The sequence below is a fragment of the Cloeon dipterum genome, chromosome 1, assembly GCF_949628265.1.
Source record: "Cloeon dipterum chromosome 1, ieCloDipt1.1, whole genome shotgun sequence".
Taxonomy (NCBI): Eukaryota; Metazoa; Arthropoda; class Insecta; order Ephemeroptera; family Baetidae; genus Cloeon; species Cloeon dipterum.
The window spans coordinates 10520276-10545781 of record NC_088786.1 but is presented as its reverse complement, the minus strand read 5'-3'; the positions used below and the strand labels follow the sequence as shown (position 1 = coordinate 10545781).

Genomic DNA, 25506 nt, shown 5'->3' with positions numbered 1-25506 from the left:
ATATTTTATTTGCTTGGTTTTATTTTGAGTGTTAATGAATGCTGGGAAGAAAATATTTTCTCATTTTTAATATTCCGTGCCATGTCCTGCTTACACAAGCACAGGCTAATAAATATGAATATGAGCAAGCCAGAAGATTGAAGAAGATCATCCTACAGTGCATTAGTGCAAGCTGTGCGTATTATTCAATATTTCTACCATACGCCAGATAGATGTCACTGGTAGTCCCACAATTTTATCAACTGGCCAGATGGTTAACCATGTGGTTATGTTTTGACTGTGCGGCTCTTTTCAAATAACCTGAGTTAGTGCGACGGAAACTTACAATTATTATTACAGTGTGAATTTTAGTGTCTTGAACTGCTAAAACTTTCGTGTTAGATTGTAGAACCGGAAGCCTCATTGGTCGAAGTGAGTTACATTTGTATTAATTGATTCATAACACTATTAATGCCACTAATGCAGAAAAAACAGAATAGATCAACATGAATATGGTTGAAGCCGGCTATATGATTGTTGACAATGAGTTGTCCGACCATGTTTTTTCATTTTATAATTTTTCCTCTAATTAATTGATTATTTTATATAAAGGCCCCGAATTTTATCTGTTAACAGTGCTGTTGCGTTTCATCTCTGCGCTGGTAGTGAAAAGTAGTTCCGTCCTTCGTCCTAGCCTTCCGTTCCTTCCTGTCAATTTTACACGCAGAGTCCGATACCAAGGCCGAAATATGTCTGAAGTTGTTGCAATGGGCATTGTCAACACCATGTGCCCTGACGAAGAGAACCCTGTCGTTGCGAAGAAACAAAAGCTGGAGTCACCGCCTGCCTTTGCTGAAGGCAGCTCAAGCAGTTTGTCTGCAGACTCCTCTGTGGACACAGGGGTGGCTTGCCAGTGTTCCATCGAGGCCACCATGGAAGCTGACGACACCAGCATTCTGGTTGCCCTTCACTTTCCTGACAAGCAGTATGACGGCGAGGTGGAAGAACAGCAAACAGCTGAAAAGGTCAGAATCTATTACATCAGATAATCTAATATGTTTTGCAATTGAGCAGTACAAGTAAGGAGAAGTACAACATGAACTCAAATGATGATAAGAAAAATATAATGAATAGCTGAAGAAAAGTTAATCAACCTAGGAATAAATTTGTTTTAGATTCAACAAGTATAATTATTTTTATAAAGAGAGAACAAGCGTGTAAAAAGGCTAGTGAGTGGAATGGAGCAAAATTCATCTAGGCTAGCGGTGGGCGAGCTTTTTCAGATTTTCAGATTCAGAATCTGATTTTAAATTCATAACTCTTACTCATATGTATAGGCTGGTAGTTTCTTGATTATTATTTTTCCTTAGTGATTTCTTTTTTTCTCGAGATTGCATGTATTCGCCACGCTGTCGACAAGAAACAGAATAACCTATGTGAGATGCAACTTTTTTGTTTAAAAATAAAGGAGTGATGTCTGGAGTTCTAGCAGCGTTCTCATTCTAATGGAATGTTCGCACACATCATTAATCTCCACACCCATGCAAGTTGTGCCGAAATGAAACAGCAGTCCCCCTTTCCCAATAAAATTCCCGACGGATCATTAAGAGCTGCACGTTATAAGCTTCCGAAATATACTCTCTCCCTGTTTACCACGAACAAATTGTTTGTATGATGAAAATCAAAACAGACGTCAGCGAGGTAGAAAACCGATTTGGTTTATTTTCCCTGGCACACTCCATTAAAAAGTTGGCCTCTGAAGCTTTCCAGCGCGCGGTGCGTGGATGTTTACGCCTTTATTTTATTATTGTCAGGCCTATAGATCTCTTCATTGTTGGCCAAACGCACATCTGTTTCTGTTGCGGGCCGGGCTAGTTCGTTAATAAACTAACACTGCCTTCTGATGGGGCGCGGCGGACCAGCGGCCACTCGCGTTTCAAACAGCAGACAGACGGCGGGCTATTTCCAGCGACAGCATTTTTCTCTTGCCAGCGCCCGATCTGGATGATTTTTATTGTATTATTTTTGGCGCGAAATGCGAGACTTCTATGACGACTACACCATGATCACAGAATTTCCCAAGTGCCAAATCTTTGCGCCGCATTATTTAAAATAAATAATATCTCTACATTTATTTTCTCTACCAGATATTTCTCAAAGTAAATGAAAAACTAGTATCAGAACTGTATTAGACATCAAACTAATGAGTAAGTTAAGTCGCCCTTGATTCTAAACGAAGAAATGTTGTTTGAAATTGGAAAATTGACAAAATCCTCAGTTTCCACACCTTAACAGCATAAATTTGTCATGGTATCAACGGCGTAAGTTATTATTGCGGCTGTAGATAGTAGATCGAAAAAGTTTGCTCTTTACCAACGGGGAGTTTTTTGCCGGAGGCGGCGACACGGAATACTTGAAAAAAGGGAATTTGCATCTGCTGTAAAAGGGATGGATGCATCAATAAAGCATCCTCATTACTTATGCATAGGATGCAGCAATGCTTGTTTGCATTCAATATTTTGCACCCAGCATACTGCTGCTTTTTACACTATATTATGCCTTGCCACTGAAGTTGTCGATGTGTTGTAAAGGTGCTCAAATAACCAACGTATTCTTTGTTTATTTACAGATTCCTTTTTTTCATTTCTGCAATTAATGGAAAAGGTGGATTCCTAGAATAAGCTGACTCGAGCTGGTGGTAGAAATACACAATCGCAATTACTTAACAATATCTCTAATCAAATTTTAATTTACACTCAAGCATTAATTTGATTCTCAAAACTCGCGGTATTATTTAGGTACTTTTAATAAAACTTTAATATGATTGCATCTGTGTTGTTTATTTTGTTTTAGTGTTCAAAATAAAAATATTTGCGATTTGAATTTCTTAGCAACACATTCACTTGGTTTTTGTTTTGTACAGAAAAAAATGTTTTGGCATATATATGTGGCACGTGTTTGTCATATAATGTGCAAGTAATTTGGGGGATCCTGTGTTATGACAAGGTTTCATATCTAGATTTACCCCCAAAAAGCTCATACATCAATTTGCCTTCAAATCCGTTGGTAAACTCGCGGGCTAAATCGATTTTCAATCTGTGGATATGAAAGCACTTTCGCTCCTATCATTTCGTCGGTAAAAACCGGTTACCGACTCACGCAACATCGGATCCATCAAAGGACCAAAGTGTATTAATTTAGCATCTCTTTGCACTCTCGAGGAGGAAGGGGGTGGGGTTGTGCACGTGTGGTGGTTTGCCTTCCGCAACCATCCATCTATCAAAACTCGGCAAAACCGCAGGGGGCAGGCCCTCTTAAATTTCGCTCTGTCAACGGGCAAAATTGTTCCTGAAATTTTATAAACGCGTAGCCGTTTTTGAGGGGAGGGGTAAACAGGCTGGGCCAAGTCGCAAATAAAAGCACGTCATACATATATGAGCGCATATTAAATTTTGCCTCTTAATAATTCAGCGCCGGCCTTCCTACCTCTCGCATTTCTTTTACGTCACAGCGGAACATTAAAAGTTGACATGCTGGCGCGTAAAATACTCGGTATAAGAAGGCGGGCATGTGTGTGAGTCGGACCGAGTGTGATGGATCAGGCCAAGAGGCACAAAAATGTCTTGAATTATTCATGGAAATTTGCATTGAGATAAACAAAGTCCTTTTTATGCACTGACCGGCTGAGAACTCGGCTCTGAATGTTGGTACTGTGTACACTTACACGCTTTCCATTTCTTCAGCTTTTTTCCATCGCTCTGCCTTTATTATCGTCCTTGGATTTCTCTCCGTGGTTTGATATATTGCCCTTTCAGTCTAGCACGCTAAACAAGTATTGTAATTTGAATTTACGGCCTGTTGGGTTGTTGCTAAAAATACCCGAAAGCACCAGTAGTGTTTTGGGCTTAAAATTAATTATCACTGCAGAAAACAGAGATGATTCTTTGCCGTGGGTCTTCAAGCTGTTGAAAGTTGATAACAAATTAGAATTTGCTGCAAACACTTGTTTTTCATTCACCCTCATTCAGATACCTGACACAAACTGGGAGAAACTTGTACATGTGTAATTGAAACTTATACTCTCTTGAATGATGAAATTGATACCTTTGATGTCTGTTTGATGTCGCTACTCTCAGTAGAATCAAATAAATGGCTTGCAATCAAACCTGCACCTGTAAGGAAGTTTTTCCTTGCAAACGACGTACAGATTTGTATACTGGCTTCTGCAGGACAGAACTTTCATGGTGGTCTCATTAACAATTTCACAAAAAGGGGACCCAGTTTCGGAGGACTACAAACGTCGAGTGCTTTCTAGTTTGTGTGAGTAACCTTTGAATATTTCGAGTATTTTAGCTTCTGTCGTTCCAGGGGGCACACATTTGAATTATTAACCCTTCACATACCACTCTGTCAGCATTTGAAGGGATAAATAATTGTTCTTCGAGATCTGTTATTACTTGCCGAAAGCACAGAAGAGAAAGCTCAAAATGAGCCTTCTTCCCGAGGCGAATAAATAAAGTCTCGAGATTTTGACTAATATAGCAGTAATTTTGCTAGAAATGGACGCTGGAAGCGCGTAATAAAGTTTCGCAGCCTCCGTATTCCAGGAAGACGCGAGGAGGGTAATCTGGTTCTCGTCTTTATTGCAGCGCTCAGCGTCTGTCAATATTAGCAGGGCTGTTCCTTTTTGCCGTAGCAATTAGTTGAGCCGCAGGTACCGTGTATTGCACTGCGCAAGCAATTCTTTGTCTTGCGCGCGTCAAGTTGTTTGTTGCCAGCCGCCGACCGATAAAGCAGAAAGTTGGCTAGCAAAATAACCCGCGACTGCTGCTGGGAAAAACCACTAAGATGAAAGAAGGCCGGCCGCCTTTTTAGACAGACGCCATAGGCCGCGGTTTTAAATTACGCTGCTTGCTGATCTGATTTCGCCGAAAGCTATGCAGATGCTCTTCAACTTTGCACGTCTCTTTGCTGCGCATTTTTTTGTTACTAGAAATAACCCTAAATAATAAGGGAGTTTTCAGTTTGCCAGCTCATTAAAGTGAATTATAAGATTGGTGAAGCGAATAGTCCACAATGAAACTATAAGTTCCCTCTAAGTTTATTTCCTCCATGCTAAGAAGATTTGGTAATAGTTTAGATTGCTACAGAGCCAGGTGTGCTATTAAGTTCGATTTCCGTGATACGTGATACCCTGAAATATTACAGCAAGAGATCACGTTCACGCATTCACACGGGCTAGTATTTTATTTTTGCTGTGCCTCACATAATAAAATTACAAATTAATGAGTTGCATTTTATTTTCAAAGCCTATCATCAAATTGGAGTGATAAAAAATTGAAAAACAGTCAAAATTAAAAAAAATCAATTTTAATTTGACAAATTGGATGAAAAATATCAAGACGTATTGAAAACACTTCATGTTTAAAATCTTTGTGGAGGGAAACATAAGGAATTTTCTTTTACCAACGTTCAGTTTTGGGTTGCATGTGCCTTGACGAGGAAAATGCAATTTGGCCTCAGCGTCAGGTGCAGAGAGGGTGGTTGCGGCCCCTTTCTCCGCCCTCCAGTTAGCAGCTCAACACGCAGCGCAAAGCACAAATTTGATTGACGCCTTCTGCGAGCTCAGCATTCCCCAAGTCACGGAAAACCAGTTAAAAACCTCGCTCTTTGTGCCAAAAATATTCGCCGCCCGAACGCATTTTCTTTTTTGCCATCAAAAGCAAGCGAGACGAGCTACAATGCGATCAGGGCAGCTCACGCAGGCGGTTTCCCTTTGATCTACTGAGACTTATTTTAATAATGCTAGCAGCAGAGGTCGGAATATTTAAATGCGCCTCTCTTTTTTATTTTTCAAAGTGGTTTGATGCTCCGCCTCAAACCGGAAGGAGATTGCACCTGTATTCAAAAGAGTTGGTCGCATCCCCTGCTGACTGAGTGAGATGCACCCGGTCGTTTCTAGCCATGATGCTTGCATACGCTTCGATAAAAAGTATAAAAAGAGAAAAAGAGGAGAAACGGCATCTGTGCAGCTACCTGCTATGTATTATTTATTATGCATGTAACTCTCTTTCTGCTCTCCTCTCAAGCCAGCAGGGCCAAATTAAATTTCTGGCCTTCTTTTTTTTCGGCCGATTTGCTCAAGTCCCAGACCCGACACTTCTGAATTTCTCCCCCTTGTCTGCTACATTATGCTGACAGCTTTCCTTGCTGCTTTCCGACCTGCATCATTTTTAGCCCAGCGTCGATTTCCATCATCCCCCTTGGTGAAACAAGCTCACTGTTCGGAACATGAATATTTCATCCCAAAACTACATAAAATCATAGGCAAGCCACTATGTACATATATGGTATTCTGAAGTACGCAAAGCTGGGAAAAATGAACAACATATATGCGCATTTTAAGAATATGAATATGAATAGAAAAATTAATTGTCATGTAATTGTGTAATATTTGATCAGTCGCATCAGAAACGTGAGTTACGATGTGGGTTAATCAATCAATTTCTGCACCAATCACGTATGAAGCAGTATATAAAGTATCGAATATCATAAACAAGAAACGTGCCTCATCACCCTCAAAATAATTGCAAGAGCGTTGAAATTTCATCAAGCAGCAATTAATATTTTGCATCTCTTGGGGAAAGCGTGCCACATTTTAGACGTTTCATGAGGTATGATTTCTTAATCAATTTTGGCTAAACAAACAAGCAATTAACTCGATACCGTTGCGAAACAACGTGCAAAATTTTAGAATAACGAAATGCAGGCTCGGCAATACTTTGTCATTTTATTTTTGAAACAGCTAATTTCGTTAAATGCCCCAACGAATAATGCCTCGTTTGAAATTTATCATCCTCTTTGTGCTCGTGCATAATTGATAAATCAATTTGACGTAAGCGTGGGCAAAAAAACGCGGTGGTGCAAAGTTAAATTAATTTTTATTCCTGCTTGCTTTTTAATTTTTTTTTACCGGGAATTTCCACATATGACACACATACTATTTTGTTTCATGCACGTGAGCAATGAGCAAGTTTTGTGCTGGAACATCAGTAGAATTATGCATAAATGCCTTACACACGGAGGAATAGGAGTTACGTGACGAAAGTGCGACGTTCAATTAAAATAAATTTAAGATATATCCTGAACAATTTTTTAGCATGTACCCGTCATTTGCAAGTTTGTCGGAATATTTTGCACAAACTTTTCCTTTTTTACACTAACCCTAAGCCATGGATAACAAACTTTTTACTTCTTTAAACTGAAGTTGCACATTAAAAATACCATTGTTATTATTTGTTCCTTCAGGGTAGTCTTTCTTTTTTATGTTAACGCCATTTTTTCCTTGCTGTGGTTTTCTTTGTATGGCGTGGAAGTTTGCTCCAAGGCTTAACACGATTGGTTGCAAACAATGTGGTTTGGAGAAGTTTGCAGGGTTATAATTACTTCTTGGAAATTATCCGCTGGAAATGGGAGTTAGCAGAGCCCGACTTTAAGTGGCGACGGCCAAGATATCGATTATTTTTTTCTTCGCAAACACACAATCTGTTGCTTGCAAGCCTTGGGTGTAATATTTCTTGCACGCTGTTATCATACTAGCGCACGGTTGGCTATAGCAAGCCGTTTTACGGTTATGGTGCAAAAGGACCCTGCACAGTGCCAAGATGCCTTTGCTTTGTGCGTAAGTTATGGAGTTTTAAAACTTTCGAGTTGCGTCCAAAAGACTTTGAAAGCTTGAAGGTCGTGCCAATGGTCGTAATCTTTCGCTACGGATGTTTTTGTGTTCATTAAATAAAACCTCCTATAGATAAAGAAAACTTATTACCGCATTCTTTTTACGCGTTATCAATACCCTTTGTCAAGAGCCCCAAAGGACAAACCAAAACTGCTATAATATCTACCACAAGTTTATAGTTGTCCTTGCGTAAACTCTCACGCTTGATTCCACTTGTTCCGTAATGAGATGAATCCGCTAGAGCTTACAAACGGATTTCACAACCATATTAAGCAAGGACCATGTCCGTCATTAACAAGATCAGACAGGGACCGCACAGGGTTCAATATGATGTCAACATTCCCACCCGCTTGTGTGTAATCTCGAGCGTACAATTTGCCAGGTTAGTCTGTGTGCATGCCTGCAGTCAGGTCCTAACACATGTGCAAATGTTTGCTTCTGAATATATCTCATCAATGTAGAAACTTAAAAAGATATGCGAGAAGTGCAAACCGCAAGGCAGGTGATTCGATTTTTATGATTAGCTAAAATAATACATTTTTACTTTCTTTTCTCCTTTTGACATGTGTGTGATCAAGCTTCTTAAACCGCTGTGCATAATCTTCCATGGCATCTTTCGTGTTTTTGATAAATATTTCTCGACATTTAATTCACAATATCTTTATTTAGGCACAATACAGCTGGCCATTTGAACTAATCAAATGATCTATTTTTATTGTTCATCAAGCCATTTAGGTATATCACGCCGCGCATATCCTTTAGAGCCCCTTTCTAAGTACCGAGACACACACACGTATGGACATAGAGCAAGTAGATTCAATTGTGCGCAGCACGCCCTTTTGTCCCGCCAAAACGCAGGCCTGTTTGCTCAGTGGGCTGAGGGTGAAAACGTGTATTATCGCACTGCAGCTTTTGTTGCCGCGAATTTTGTACGAGCGATGCCTAATTTTGATGAAGCCTGCATTATGTATCTGCACCGCGGCATGGGGGCGCACAGCAGCCTCTGCCAAATTAATATGAATTAAAGTTGGAGCCAGTTCTTTGTCTCATTTTGATGGTCTGCGGCTCTTTTGTTACAATTTATTGCTCGCCTGGTGCTGGCTTCCATTGTCATCATTTGGATCCAAAGTTGTCAATTTGTTAATTGGATTTATGCTGCTGGTACCGAATTGAATTTTGAAAAAAAACTCGTCTTTTTACTCCGTTGACATTTTGATTTTAACGAGATGCTCCGAAAATCATATTTTTTATGAGCAGATTAGAAGTGGTTTCTGTGGTCTTTGTAAGGAGAAAATGAGATACACACATACAATCTCTTCGCACTCGAGACGAGACGCGTGTGTGCGCACCTCGCTCTCGGAACTCCGCCAGTCGTTCAAGGGTGGATCGCATTATTAGAGGGACGTGTTTGCTGAATAATTCATGATTCACGGCCAAAATCAATAGAGGCTGGAGTGAAAAGCAACAACGCACGTTTTGATTCACCGTACGTCCGCAAATACTGCGGTCTCTCCGTGGAAAGTTTGCTTATTGGGCTTATTGGCTGATTGGATGGACGTGTGGTCGAGCAGTCCGTGTACGTCAATTAATTCTGCATAATGCCGCACCCGAAAATTCAACTCCTTTTTCTATCTCGTCTGTATTAGACGAATTCTGTTTGTGGCCTGTTTGTGTTTAATTAGCGAAACGCGCGGTTTTCTGATTTGGCTACTGCATCAAACAGTATACATGGTTGTTTGCACCAATCCCTTTCACTCTCAGAAACAACAGTGCACCACCATTATGTAAACGTCGAGAGTTAAAAAAGTTTCATTGCCAGGTGGTCAGGAAAGCACACAAATCTGTAATAGTCGAGGGACTGTGTATTTTGCAGTCTTAATCGCGGTGACGACCGGTCTTATTCGTGGCAAAAGTTGAGCACACAAAGCAGTAAATCCTGCGACAAAGTTAGACACATAGTTAAAACAGCCCCTTGCTGGTTTGCTGTTGTGGGACGTGTTGTTCTTTCGTTTCCTCATTATTTGCTGAACCAAAAGTATTTAATTGTATTAGGCGAATTCCCAGCCGTGCACCGCACGAGCAAACAACACAACATTGCACAACGAGGCAAATCCTGGCTACTTTTTGCACACTTCTCTCTTTTTCGCCACCGCCGTTCCTTTTTGTTCTTTGACCGACTGAGCTTTTTGCGGTTTGTTCGCCAGCGTGCAGACAAAATTATATGATATGAAACTGGAAATTGCTCGAATGCCGCATTCAAATAAGAAATCCCAGGTGCAAGTGATGATTCCTATAAACGACGCGAGTTGGAAAATAAAATAAACTCTGTTGCTTCAAGCATGATTTATTTAGTGCATTCATTTGAGGAAAAATGGAACACAAACACGGTGCGACAATTTCTGCATCGTTAGGAAGGAAGTATTCATCAGAAATGCAACATCTTTGCAAACTTCAATTTGCACGTTGAAATGAGTCACAAGGTTTTCATCATGCATTTCTTATGACAAACTTTAAATGAAATTGCTGTTTCATTGCTCGACCTTAGACCTTACATCAAGTGAGTGTAATTAAAACGGTGCGATACATAATTTATTCCAATTTAAGGAGATACATGTTAACTTCTGCTGAATTTTGTAAATTTGAATTGGAAAATAAAATTCACTATTTCGTGTTTGGAATTAAAAATTCAATTCTATTTGTGCAATAGAACGCCCATTATTGGGGCTGCTGTTCCACTGTTTTTGCTTAGTAAAATTAATCCTTTTCCCTTTGTTCCCTTCTTAAATTTAGCGTGGGAAATGTTAGGTTTTAATTTTTAATTAACATGATGGCAAGACGACAGCTTGGAATTATAAATTTCCACCTCCACACGCAACTCTTTTTCGCTTTTAATGGGTTGCTGTCAGAAATTTCGCTGAAGCTAGAGTAAACTTTGTAATGTATCTGGACGGCAACGTGCTTGAAGGTTGTCTCTGCGGTATGTCAGGCGCCTAAACGAGTTTTAACCGCCGATTCAGCTACGTGAAACCAATTAAGCGGAATTTACGGCCATTTTATGACGCTGAGACGCGCACGCCGACGGTCTGATTTATACAGTGCACTAGCAAAAATTATTTGAGAAGAAACAGCAGCGCATTCACTCACTTTTATTGGTTCCTGAATGTCGGAAATTGATTTGTCTTTATCCTGATGCAGTCTTCTGAAGCCAAAATTTTGCTACGATAACTATTTTCTTACTTTTATAGGGGCCTAAAATTGAAACGGAATAATCAATAAAAACCATGCTTGCATAAGTACAAATGATTTAATGCTTAAATTTAAATAGGATTTGATAATAAAACAAATTTAAATATTGAAAAAACCTAGCTTTGCAGCTGTTTCATTGCTTGAATATGAATACGCTCCAATAGATGCCATAATATTTGAGCCAAAAAAGCTAACCAGCTCTTACAGCTAATTGAATGCATTCAGCGCAACTCGCTTTTGCTTTCAAACCTATCCTGCGGGAATTATATACTCATTGAGCTTGCGGATTGGATTCAATTATGCTAATTAGCCAACTTTTTATAGCTTGCAAACACTGGACGATATTGATTGCACACGCACTTCCTCGTCGTTTTGCGTTCTGCGCTCAACTTTTGTAGAGCATACACACCACAGTAATCCGTTGTATAAAAAAACGACTCAAATTCCATGCAATGATTGCAAAGAATGCAAATGCTCAAAATATAGTGTGTTGCTACTATCATCATTATGAGGAAATATGCTCATTGAAAACATCGTTCCAATTTCCTCGTGTTCACTGTAATTCATCTCTTGGGGCACCTTACCATGTTCATGGAGCGAGCAACAATGATATCATGGTCTCATTATTTTTAAGCAGCAAAATTGTATTCTAACTCAATTCAAATTCGCTTGATCATCATGGAGCTCCAGGTACGATTGTAAAAAGTTGCATATTTGAAAACGAACGTCTCTTATGCCAATTGACCTGTCTACTGGCGTGAAAGGCCGGTCCTGGCAGGTAGGAAATTTGTGCGAGGCACTAGATTTTTTATTCCCCTGGACAATCAAGCGATTCGGTGGTTTGTTCCAAAATGCCAATTTAAAAAATGCGTGGCACCGGTCACGGCAAGTGCTCGAAGAGTGGATGGGGAAGGAGAGTGGACACTGCGCAGTGTAAAGCGGAACACTGTGACGGCTCGGAGTTTTTTCCAAATTAAATGCCTGAGACAGAGGGTCGCTCACTTTCGTCCCGAGGGGTTCAGCAAAAGGATTGATGCGCGCAGACGATATTTGTAGAGAGCGAGAAAGCAGCGAGTTTTGATTGTAGGCGGCTCCATTGTACGCGCCACCTTTCTTTATTTCGGTCCGCTCCCAAAATAGGTGCACCCACCAAAGCCGCGTAGCAGAGAAAGAAAACCCGCAACGCGTTGTGTGTCCGCAGCAGCAACCCTTCTCATTATTATCCAGCTTGCTTAATCCCGCGCAAGAGAAACAGCCTCAAAATGGAAATGCAGAACGAAATCAGATTACTGCTGTTTGCACAAATATATCAGAGTCGAATTCACCAGCCAATCGCCGCATTTTATCATCAAGCACAAAATTCGGTTAGAGCCCCCCGGGATTTGCTTTCCTCGTGCTCTTGTGTGCTTATATCAATATTTATATACGAGGGAAAATTTGCGATGGAAATTACGAGGACGCTCATGGTCTCGCTTGAGGCTTTAGTACCATGATTTTACGTCATTTATTTCTTCTTTCACTTGAATTCCCGATTGCGTCAATAATTAATTTAAAGTTTTCATTACGTGATGTCTCATATCTTTAAAATTAGTGTTTCCAGCCATTTTAATCATCTTAATTCAAATAATTCAAACTATTTATTTTATGGCATAGTCATACATGACGTAACTCTTCTCCAAAATGTTATAACACGAGGACTGTGGCAAACAAAGCGGAAAACATAGTAAATTAATATATTTATCATAAGTTATTCTCTCATTGACGTGTGCTGAATAATCATAATAGCTTGAGCAAGTTGTAGCGCTTGTTTCAATTGTTCTGTTACAAACGCTTTAGAAATTAGCACATCTCGTGAATTCTGGCAGCATGTTAATCGCCTATGGTCAAAAGTGTTGTCTTTTTGTCATTAATATGCGTGCGAGTTGCTTTAATTACTCTCGAAGGCACCTGTGCCAAATATAATTCGCGTTAAATTGCATAATTAAATCGACAGCCATTCCACCATTGCAACAGTAGAATTGATGTCGAATCTGTCCTGACGTGGCTCAGTCAGTCGAGCGGAATTTCCACAAAGCGGCGAGTTAATTACGTTTTGCAGCCACTAATGGTGAGACAATGCACCTTTTGTTCACATTACGTGCAATCAGACAAATGTTAATTTGAATGTTTTACGTTGCAGACGAAGCAAGCTGAATTGCAGAGCGGGAATGACGGTGTGACTCACGAAATGATACTAAATTAGAAGTGAAGTAGCCGCGAATAAAAGGTTAACATTGCTGACAAATGCTTTAGTTACCCAAAATTTCAAGGATATTTCAAAGATCTGCGAAGGATTGATATTTTTTTTATTCACGTGCTACTTAATAATGTATGAGTCGATTATATTCAACTCCATAAAAACATAGCAATATGTATATGATTAATAATTTACATAATCTTGAAAGAATATTCGAGTTTTTTTTAACTCGTAAGACAAAATACTAAAAATCTATTTTCATGTGTAATCTAGCACCACCTCAAAATGAAGCTACTACACAGTCAGAATTTACCACACGGCAAAATGGTTATTTTGAAAGGAGTGGCTGAGTGAGTGGCTCCAATTTATAATTCAACGTTTTGTCTTAGATTAGTGTGAGGTTTCTCATCTTATAGTTCCTAAATGCATGCTCGATTTATACGTATTCCTACACAGGTTAATACCGCAACTCATAGAAATGTATGAATATCAGTCATTCAAAAGCACTATATTTCTATTCATCGAGCGTGGTTCATTGAAGTGATCGCAGTCAAAACGCAAGCTGCGCTGAACACACATTGCGTAGGATGGTGGGTGGGTACGTTGGCTTGTTGGTGGGCGTCTGAATCAATGATTGGCAAACGTTTGGCTTAAGGCCAGAGACAGCGCCAGATATACAGATCGATTAGCGAGCTCCAAGGCGTCGTCGGCTGTGATGTTGATTGGAGCTAATTTGTGTGCCACAAGATTGCGAAATGCACTCTTTGTGTCGTTCGCAGTGACCGGTCGCGAACCTGTGCGACAAAGAGACCATTATTTGCGGACGTTTGTGTCACGTTTGATTTAATTAAATTGCGTCAGAGTCCTAGAGGGGGCGCAGAAAACAAGAGCGGTGAGCAGACAATTAATGTGATGGAGTCACAGCTCCCTCGCACTAAAAATAGACTCGGAGCAAAATATTTATGGAGCAACCTGACTGCGGTCGCACCCGCAGTTACACACTTATTGGTCAGCTCGTGGCGCTGCATTCAAGAGAAATCGGCTTTTATTCGTTTTATCGAGGGAAGAGGGATGTTTTCGCAGCATAAATAACCGCACCGAGTCACTTCTCTAACCCGACAAATGGGATCAAGTTATATTTATCTTGTCCGGCCAGAAGATAATAAAAAGCTCCATCAGAGGGGTCATTTCGATGGATGGTGTGCCGACGCCAGAAGGGGACCGCTCGCTCAAGCCCAAATGGCCCCAAATTTAGTTCTCAAGGAATCGGTTTTGAGCTGTCCTGTTTTGGTTGAAGCTCATTCAGTAAACTGATTGTGAGTCCCAAAATAACATATTTACACACGGTGGAGTCGACACTTCTATACTATTATTCGTCTAGACACTCATCTCAGTAGAGTTTATCTATAAAAACTCGGAAGGCACTATTTTTTTCTATTTTTTTTTTGCAATTCTTCTGCTTGAAGTAGCTAAATACGTCGTTAATTGCTCTCCTCTCATCATACAATAACGTAACAAAAGATATTCTTATGAATCTAGTTTGTACCATATCAGCATCTTCAAGATCATATTAAACTTTTGCAGGCTCTATTAGTTTTAACCCACTCCTCGATTCAAACAGAAATTAATGAATCCACGGTGAGATGCTAATCATAATCATTGGATCAGACACGTGTTCTGTTCGACCCGGACCTTTTAATAGCAGAGAGGTAATCAATTACCTCGATGTAATGAAAAGCAGATTTTGCTCCTTACACTCCGCAGTCAGGCAGTCTCGTCGGTGCTAATTTCCAGCACGACAAACTAGCACGAAGTAGACATAAATATCAACAGAGGTGGCTAACGAGGAACAAGAGCTCTCTGTGAATCAAACATCATTACAGAGTTGTCGCAACTTGAAAACAATTCCCTTGGAGCAGCAAGCACGCAAGAAAATCAGCTGCAAGGTGTCTCTTCGCGACTTGTTTGTCTAAATCGTGCAGAAAACTCGAATGCATGCTGTGCACGTGATGTCACCTCTCGAAATGCAAATCTCGTGCATTCATTAGAATATATTCAAATGAGATGCTCACGTCTGCTTTGCTTGACGCGCCAGTAAGCGATGCACCGTTGGATTTTTTATCACGGTAGTGCGCAATTTCCCATGTGTATCTGACGCGATCATACTGTCAGTGTCTGCTTATTGAATCTGCTTATTGAAAATAATAAGAGGCAATTATTGACATTCTATCAAATGAGTGAAAATAATAATAATGTTATCAAATGCCTACCCTCGTCAGTGCGAGCATTCCAATTATTATTTTGAGCTATTAACGGGGGAGCGATAATTTATATAACCGTTTAGAACTTTATGTCAACTGTACATATATGTATATATAATGTCAACTTTACGATTGAATGCATTGCGTATTTTTCCTGTCTATAAATTAAATAATTTTTGCCCTGTTTTGTGGTAAAATCCTCTTTTTCCTGCTTCTGCTACAGTTTTTTTTACCCGGAAATACGATGATTCTTTTACGAATGCAACGCACGAACGCCGATTGCCACATTTCCTAATAACAGCAAACACGCAACAACTTTGCCGATTAAACGAGTTTCTCGGTGTGCTACGGCGGCTCATCCGCTTGGCAGTTTTCAAAGCAAACGAGATCTTCCAAGGCTAGAAGGTAGAAGACCTGGCCCAATTAGTGGCCCTAATAGACAGACAGACGCGCTAAAATTAGGCTCATCTCGCCAAGGGCCAACGCAATTTGCCTTCTACTTCCTGGCTTCCTTCATTGCTTCTAATAATAACAAAGTATCATGTCGTGCAGGACAAACCAGCCACATTGTGCTGTAAATCCCGGCGTAATTATATTCCCAGCTAAAAAGATCAGAGCACGCTCTCATTACGGGTCGTGCGCCTTTTTTTCAAACTATATTAGGTACAGGGATGTGATAAATAGTAAGTTGCATTTTGTTCGTCCATTTAGAAACGAAATAATTAAACTTGTAAGATAATTAATGATCTGTAAAGGATAAAATTTGTTAGTTAAAAAATTATAATGAATAATAAGCCATAACCAAATATGCCAGATCTTCTGAAGTAATAAGCCCGTTTTAATGTCAGCCGTGTTTCACTATTGATTGTTTTATCCATAAATTTTTAGTGAATTTAAATTCAATTGAAATGTGAAAACACTGAAAGGAATATGTTTGAAGGAAATGGACCTTGCAATTGAAATTATCGTAATATTACGATTAAAGTCACATGTTTTACACGTCCCTGTAAGCTGCTCCCATTATTATGAATAGCGATCAAATGCCAATTATCCTCAATGGGTTTCTTCTAGCCTGCCTTGCGACTGGTAAGAGGATTTTTATCAAGTAATGGAGCCGTTTTTTCGACCCTTTTGAGGACATTTTTGCTTAACGTTGCCGGGTAGAAGATCCGCCTTTGAATAAGATCTGCCTATCGAAAGAGGTCCAAAAAGACTGAGGCGCGCGCATCGGGATTTTTAATGGAAAGCGGGCGGACCACCGACCTGTGAATGCATTACGCTACATTACGCGGCAAGCCTAGGTAACCGGTAGTAACCCCATTACTCTTGTGGATCTCGAGATTTCACTCCGTTCACCAAATTGAATCATGATTCACTCCAGGCACCACCTAAAATATTGCTTGCGACCTGGATTTTTGTTTTTTGTTCATCCCATACTGGTTTTCTTTCTATTCCAATCCTTCTGTCAAATTATTGTTTTTATCCTTGTAACTGATATTCGACGTACATATTATAATTGTAAGTGCGCGAGTACCTAATTTTTTATATTAAATTAACTACACTTAAAAAGCTTCTTGAATAAATTAGCTACCCTTTCGAACTACATTTGTGACACTGCAAATAATTTCGATTTGCTTGTACTCCTACTACTCCCAGTGAATTTGGCAATCTAAATGCGCATACATTAAACGGGAAAAGGGATATGGGAGACAGCTCTCCGCAGTAACAAAGATCCGATTTCGGGTTAAATCTTCTTTTAAAAAATATGATCATTACTCTACAGTCGCAGCCTCGTTTTTAATATTGATGGCACTGCTGCGGAAGTCATATTAAAAGAGATTTAAATTCGCATCAATTCAGCTTAAAGCGGGGTTTGAATTCCAATTTTCAATCAGGCTGCATCTTCAAAGTAAATTTGCATGAGAAAGAGGGACGTCAGTTGAGGTCTATCAGGGGAAAAGAGAAAAACGAAATGCAAATTGTATCAAGGAGCCGCCAGAGGGCTGCTGTGAGAAATAAGTTGCTTTTGATTCGCGCCAGCAGCCATGAATGGTAAAAAAGCTTGATGCAGGAGCGGCTGCTGCGGTCGCTGCTGTAAATTGGCCGAATTTTCTTTAAATCCGGGCCGCGAGGCGATTAGACACTGGCCGCCGTCAGTTGGCAAAGCCGCGTAATAAGGAGTAATATTCCTGCGGAGCGGTGGATAGGCAACGCGGCGGCCACCTCGGCCGCGCGGGTTGCTTAACAGTCGTCCGAAAGCGGATTATTTAAGGATGCAACCTGCTCTCTCTGTCAGTCAGCTCTCTCTGTCAAAATCCAATTCTGCCGCTAAGTTCAAAGAGCAGCTCGCGTTTTGCATGTCGATCACGTTTTTGGCGCAGAACACCTTCGCCCTCCCGCTTGGTCAACTGAATTTTGGATAAATTAGTCGGACGTAGTGGGCAGAAGGAGGGCACCAAGGTTTGCTAGCATACGGTAAATCTGCTATTGGTTGAAAATTTGATTGAAAATAAGGAGAGGTTAATTTGCTTTTGGCATCTAAAGAGATGGTCAATGGTAAAGCATTATTTTAAAACAATTTTTTTATTCTTTCATTTGGATCAATTAATTATCGTGGAAATAAATTTGTTTGCTGATAGTGAAAAAGAAAATGAAATGGCGGATAGCAGATCTTTTGGCCTAAATAATAGAAACTGAACTCTCAGAACTCATAGGATATTTTTTGCGGCTCTTATTCATACATCTAATAAATAGTTTGAGCCAGTAAATTTAGGAGCTGCAAAAACCGAGCAAACAGTTTTCATATCGACAAATTATTTAAATTTCGTAATGAAGAATTTAGGCTATCGTGTAAATTACTAATACCTTAAAGAAAATCATAGAGATTAATTTATTCTTCCAAGGAACTTCAACCAATTAATATCTATAAAACGTTTTAATCACCATATCAACCCAGAACATCTCAAAATAAAGTATCTCAGATGTATACTGCTGTAAACAACCCCCTCTTTAAATATGCCAGGCGAAAAAATATGATTTTTGAATAATTTACGGCCCCGCATCGAACAGAAAAGGGGAAATTAGCGGAAACCATGAGCGCCAGCCAGTTGTCGGCTAGAGCACCCTCTCGTAACCCTTTCCACCGGTGGCGCGCATGCCAGTGGCGGCAGCATCAGCAGTGCGCGTGGCGGCAGCGCCTCCGCTTCATTCGACTCTGTGGCCTCGTGCGACCGCCAGTGCAGCAGCAATCGTCCGCAGAGTCGGACATGAGCGCCCATTCTCGCCGCTGAAGCTCAGTTCGTCGCACCCCTGCACGCCGAACGAACACTTGACGCTCTCTTAACTCAAGTCAGACTTTTTCACTCCCAACAAAACCGAGAATGCAGCACCCCGTGCACCCGCCAGGCTGGCTGCTGCCCGCCTGGTACCCGCTGCACAAAGTGGTGGCCGTGCCGGCCCAGACCCACATCGCCATCCCGACGGGCCCACCCCCGGGGCTCCATCCGGCGGCCGCGGCCGCCGCCGCAGCGGCCGGTGTACATCACTCGGCGCTGCACCACATGGTGCACCACCCGCACCACCACCATCATCACCCGGCCCTGCAACAGAACCACGCCGTGGGACACGTGGGTCCGCTGGCCGTTCTCAGGGGCTTCGTCGCTGCCAATGGTGCCCTCCGACAGCCTACCAAACAGGTCGGTTTACCATTCACGTGCCTGACATTGCAGGAATCGAAAGGACCAGCAGGAAATCCCGAAATATCTCAACCCCACTGAATATTAATTTAATAAAAGCTAAGAGTAAATTAGAGCAAAGTGACTCTTTCCGTTTTAATTTTTCATGTACAATTTTTTTAATTTTTAAAACGAACACAATAGCGATATGACAACCAGATTTTCTCATGTATTTGCTTGCTCTGAGAGTTTCAAAGTAAAATAATAGAGGACGTGAGAAAGGACAATGTTCTATGAACAACCTGACTAAAACTCTGCCAATTAATATCTTTCCAGACCTTCGTTGGAGGTTCTGGACTAAGATTTTGAGAGCCCTGGGTAGCATAATCTTCAGTCGCGAAATAAGATGTCACGTATAATACTTGCAACTCTTAAATTTATCCAAATTTAAAGAGGAACAATCTAAAAATTAAATAATAACCAGTATAATAATATTTTAGAAATTGTGGCAACCTTTTTTCATTATTACGCTTTACAGCTTGTCCATGCCCGAAACAACTTTTAATCAAGCTAGTGTTCCGCTAGAGTCAATCTTTGATGAGCGAGTCTACTGCTGGGACTGCCACGCGATTTTATCGCTTTTTCCTTGGCTTGTTTGTGACCGCTCCTGTTGGGGCGGTCAAGCGTGCTTTCAATTTTTAAGTGGGAACTGTCTGAAAAGCGACAATGTATTTTTGTTGTTGACAGAGCCCTTCATCGGCAAGAGGTCAATTCCGTTTTCAGAAAAGAGAGGATGGAGTGTTTGACGAAATCAGTTTGCTACTTTCGAAACTAAACATAAAGAGCTCTTAACTTTTATGCTTAGATTAGCTGAAAACTTTTCTACTTGCCTGAGCCGAGTTGAAAGGACTAAAGAGCATTAAAGACGTTAGAAATTGCACTATTTGACTTTGATAGCTCTGAAAATAAAGAAATTTTCAAGTTACTAAAAATATTATCAAATTAATGTCACGAAGGCAATCTATGCAATTGAAAACTAAATGTTGGGATGTTTTACTGAATGTATAAATTATCATTTAACGTTTTCAAATTTTTTCATGACAAGCGTATGATTTTGACAATATGAAGGAGTTCGATCAACGCAAGTTTTGATTTTTTGCCTGTCTGTTAGCTGTCACGACGGTCCAAAAAGTGGTCTAATCCATCATTGCACGCTTCAATATTGGAAAAAAATCAATCCACAATGCAGGTATTAATGATCAATAATGACACTCATCAGATTTCGTTGCAAATCGCAACAAAGTAATTGATGAGAAGAGCAAGTTAACAAATCTGCACGCCTTTTCTATTACAAACTTCTTTGATTTACCTATATTTGCTCTCAAATAGATGTAATGTAAGTGCTCTCAGTGGAGCAGATTATTCCGGCAGCTCCTTGCAGGCATGAAGGTGTTCTCAGAGAACCCTATTCTTTGTCAAGCGAGCATCAAAGTGCTCTCTGGAATGAGAGTTGCTTTGAATAAAATGGACGAACATCGGACGCTCTACACTAGCTATGTGCGGCAGCTAAATTTGCATTAGCTAACTCGATTAACTTCTGTCCGTTTTCACAGGGAGGCTAAAATTCAGGAACGGAGAGGACTCTCATCTGCTCTAAAAATATGCTTCCAAACTTTTCCTTTGGTTAGCCTATGAATTAAATTTATTTCCAGCCTAGATTAAATTTTGAATATAAATTCATTTTAATGACTTAAAATTTTCACTCGAGGAAGGCATTTTTGATGATTAAATAAACGGACTTGTCTTAGTTTAGTTGAGACTTCTTTTGTTCTCGAATCCTATTGGGAGGCGCACCGGCACCGACTCGCTACTTGCTGGTTTGCACCTTTCCAGAATGCGTGATTTGGCTTCACGGGACGAATGTCTAGCGTTTCAATGCAGTCCTCGGTGCGGAGGCAAGTGGCCTTTGAGTGGGCTGGGTCCCTGTGCGGCCTGGTGCGCCCATGTTATCCGTTCGCGGTGTTATTGGGACCCGGGTTTCAGCATTCGTGCCAGTGCAGTGCGCGCCCTTCCCGGTCCTCGGACAGGGATAAAAATAGCAAAAAAATTATTCCGGCTCCAATAACTGGCGCCCTAGTCATGAGGGGGTCCTAACAATTAGACTCAGGTACAATGTCCAATACTACACCTACAGAGCACCTACTTCGCAGTGCGCTCACTTAGCGCTCTCTCTCTCCCCTCTCTCGCCCATACATACATGCAAACTCAAACTATCCTTCCGACTTGACTAAACCTTTTTCCGACAAAAAAAAACCATCCACACTTTACAAGAGGGCACTCTGTAGTACAAATTCGTACGCACTTTTCAAAATTAATTTATTGTTAATCCTCGCCTCTGGCAAACAATCTCTGCACAGGCAAACCGGTGCACTATTTGCTCGCGAGTTTGGCTAAAATTCTGCAGCACTAATGGGCCAACTTTTGCAATTCGAACCGGCAGCACGTTCTATCATTCGCGGCGTGTGTTTGCTGCTGTCGCTGCGCGAAAAAGAGGGCGAAAAATGCTGTCGGCTGCACTGCTCGCCTCGCAACACAGCTTTCTCCCGCCAGGCTGCTGATTTAGCACACGACCATTCGCGCCGGGCGAAAGTTTCTCTCCGTATTGTCTGACGCGGCAGCCAACTTTTGCATGCCTGATGAAGGAAGGCCGAGAAATAAGAGCCCCGTGTCCTTCGGCGGTCTAACTTTGGGCGACGCTGATTTTGTACAGCGACACGCCATCGGCAGCCGATCGATGCTGTACATTGATTTTGGCCCCATGCTCGGCCGGGATTAACACTCATTAGTGGTGGTTTGGCAAATTTAATTACCCTGCGGCAAACTTGTCGTTTTATAACAACGCGCGGTTGACTGATGAAAGTTTGCAGAGTTTTATGATGATGAAATTTGCGGAATTATTTTACCTCGCCTGCAGTACTCACTGTTAATTATTTTGAATAATTTCAATTACATCTGTTAAAAATTTGATTAAAATATATCTTTAGAATGGATGTTACGCAAACATACAGTTAAAATAACCTTTGTGAACATCAGGTTGAAATTCGATTGTTATCAGATAGCAAAACTATTTGCCTGCATTAATTTTCATGTCTAATTCTGATTCAATATTAAAAACGGGTTTTACATACTTCCGCCATTGATTCATGATTTCATTAATTGAGATGAAGGTGGAAAGGTGGATCACTTCAATCACCTCACTGGTGCATATTTCAACAAAATCCTTCGAAATTCTCAAGCATAACGCGAACGAGGTATTCCGTACCAAAGAAAGCTGGGGGAGCTTTGAAAAAAACATCGTTTTAATTTAGCAGTGAAGCGAGCGAGCTGCCTTTTACGCATGGCGCTAGTCTGCTTGCTTTTCCAAGAGCAATTAAAATACAACCCCTCGCGGAAAGACAGAGTTTCGATCGTAATGAAGTTAGGATTTCAGTCGGGATGTTTATTTATAAACGGGATTGTGGGGGATGAAAATAAAAATTGTTTGAATTGTGAAAGCTCGACTTGTTTAAAACAGCTAAGACCATGTGAGACATTTTATATTAGCATCGTGGGCACGTCCTGCTCCTTATTAAACTATTGTCAGCAACATTTGGTTGCTTAATCTTAATTAGGATTATGCTTCGAATTAGGAGCTAACGCGTGGTGCAGTGTTGAACGTTTATTATTTTCCTTTCCCGCCTCTCCAGAGCACAATGCATATTTTAAAGGAAAGTTCTTTGTTGCGGCGAGAGGTGCGAGAAGGGTGAGAAAGAGTGTGGATGGCATTGTATCGGACGCGCGGAGCCGAGACCGCTCTGGTGCGCACTCTGAATAATGCACGAACTGCAAGGCGAAAGAAAGGTGCATGCAAATGCTCATTCTAACCCTTTCCCCGGCACCACGCACTCGGGTATAAAGTATGCACGAGGCGGATCTTTTTCTCAAAGAGCTCGCTTTTCCTTCCTCTTCTTTTTCGGTCAATAGAAAGCTGGCAGGATCAGCCGCTCCAGCTTTCTCCTCCTGCTTAAGACAATGTCGCTGAATTTTATTTTCACCGTTCGAAATTCAATTTTCTTTAACTTTGTTTACCACGAAGGCGCACAAGGAGCTCAGTCCGACCTCAGCTTAGACGGCGCGTGCTTATTTTGCATGCTCTTGAAAGTGCGTTTCCTTCCTGAGGATGAATATTCATGGACGTTAAGGTGAAGTTCAGAGATGACGGTGTTTACAGAGAATCGATTAATCAAAATGACCAAGCCATGTTGGCTCGCATTGTTTTCTAGTCATTCGTGAACGGCGTCATTTCCTTGATGAAATATATATTGTATTACCAGTTAATATGGGGTTTTTTATCATGTAATGTGAAATGCCAAGCTAGGATGAGGAAACTCCCTTGAGGAGGAAGACAACGCAGGTTTAAATATTTGTGATTGGGTCCCAATGAAGCAAGAAATAAAGTTTTCCGCTCTATATATCCGCCCCCGCTCAAAGGAAAAATGGTAAACAAGCGACGCAATAAGTCGCTTCAAGAGGGACGGAGGAGCGCGCGTTTTATTAAATCTGAGCTTATTATCTGGTAGGGAGGCTGCCAGGCCGGGCTGAGAGAAGGCTGAAGGCTGCAGCTATACTGCCACGTGCAATCTAGTTCGTTGTGCTCGTGTTCATTAGGGACGTGAAAAATTGATAGCAAATTGGCTTATAGAGCTAAAAACTGTTAACTTGACATGTTCATTACTGAGAAATAAGTCCTGCTGCAACTAATAAGCGATTTTTTTCTTTTGTTTCATGATGTCGATTTTTTTGCTTTGCTTGAATTCTATTATTAAGTCCTTTAAAGGGGTAAACTAGTTTGATTAAAACAATTTGACTTATTTTAGCTGAAAAAAGATTTATGCTTGCTGCTGGCCATTCAAGAATCACGAATACATTTGAAGAGAGAAAATGTTTAAAATTGACAATTTTCCATTGTGTGAAGCCGCATTGTTTGATATTCACTTTTATATCCGCGATGCAAACAGACTGGCACTAAAATGCATAATATTCTGCAGCATCACCGCATGACGAAGCAGCTTTTATATAGATACTCATGCTCTCGCTGGCGCGATAATGACTGAGGCGGCGGCAGCGCAGCTACAACACGTGGCATATACTCACGCACAAGCCTAAAGGGAGACAAAACGCAGCAGCGATGCAATCAAAATAATTGTTATCGCTCGGGCAGATATTGGCACGTCGCTGCAACGCAATTAGTAGTACTCGACTCACTGAGCTAGTACTGCCACGGTGATTAATAATATTCTGCTTTAATTATGCCAGCTCAGTCAGCGCTGCTCCAGAGTTCCGGGTACTCTCGGCAGTGTCATCGCTATGAGCGACACCCCAAAAGTTTCGCTGCAGCTCTCTCTCTCCCTACTTGCAATGACGAGACCGCATTTATTTGCCATTTAATTAGCGTCAGCAGCTGCGGAGTGGTTAATTAGCACTTCTGAGGTGTTTACCGTGCATTTATAGCGAACTTAGATACACTCTTCTGTTTCTAGGACTGCCCTGAACAAGGGTCCTCAACGGGCTGTAAACTCAAATCCATTTGCTTTACCAATTTAAAGAAGAAGTTTTTCTGCTAACGGCATTAAAGCCTTTCTTACATTTATTCAAAAGTTTGATTTATTTCATCAACTCAGATTTATTCTTCATTCAAATAAAATTTAATACATTCCGAAAACACTTTGTTAATTATTAATTAGTACTTATAATCGTGCAACTATGTAAAGCACATGATATTTAAATCATGAAAGCTACAGGCACATTGAATTATAAACTTCATTTGTAGTTGACTGCTGATTGATTTTACACTGTGCCAGCAAAGTTTCTCATAGCATATTTATGAATCAATACTTTCTGCTATATCTGCTCGTATTTTTTGTTATCTTATGACAAGGGGTTGTTAATCTGAATAATGAGTAATTAGAAATTGTTGAATATTTAATGATTTCGTTAATTATTATTCGTCCTCATCTAAATTTATTATCCGAAGTTAATTTAAGTCGTTACCATGAATGTAGCGTATATAGCGTGAGTGTAATAAACTCTATTTAATTTTAATTTTGCAAATTAAAACTACTTTAAAAATACCATACCAAATAATTGTACCCGCAAAGTAATGTATCGCACATGCATATCTGGCTAACAATTAGAGAGCGCGATTACCCCACGCACATTATTTTGCTCTTTATGTTCTCCACGTGTGTGTAATTGTACTGATATTGTATGTACGCGAACTCCAGGTTTGTCTCATTTGTTTGCTGCCTAGCTGGCATTCTTGGGTGCAACCACATT

At 40.7% G+C, this 25506-nt stretch overlaps 1 protein-coding gene across 8 annotated transcripts in view; it reads left to right on the top strand.

Annotated features, from left to right (window-relative positions):
- The first annotated feature begins 251 nt into the window (after window positions 1-251).
- LOC135934018 (pseudouridylate synthase RPUSD2-like) overlaps window positions 252-25506 on the top strand; it is a 179111-nt gene continuing 153856 nt past the window's right edge. For 5 of the 8 annotated variants that reach the window (XM_065475516.1, XM_065475513.1, XM_065475511.1 and 2 more), the window contains exons 1-2: window positions 252-411; window positions 616-1004. In XM_065475516.1, the coding sequence (XP_065331588.1) occupies window position 411; window positions 616-1004 (390 nt within the window). In that variant the 5' untranslated portion in view covers window positions 252-410. Of the gene's footprint in view, window positions 412-615; window positions 1005-18662; window positions 19153-25506 lie in introns of those variants that run through there. The other 3 variants (XM_065475514.1, XM_065475512.1, XM_065475515.1) reach the window with 2 other exon arrangements.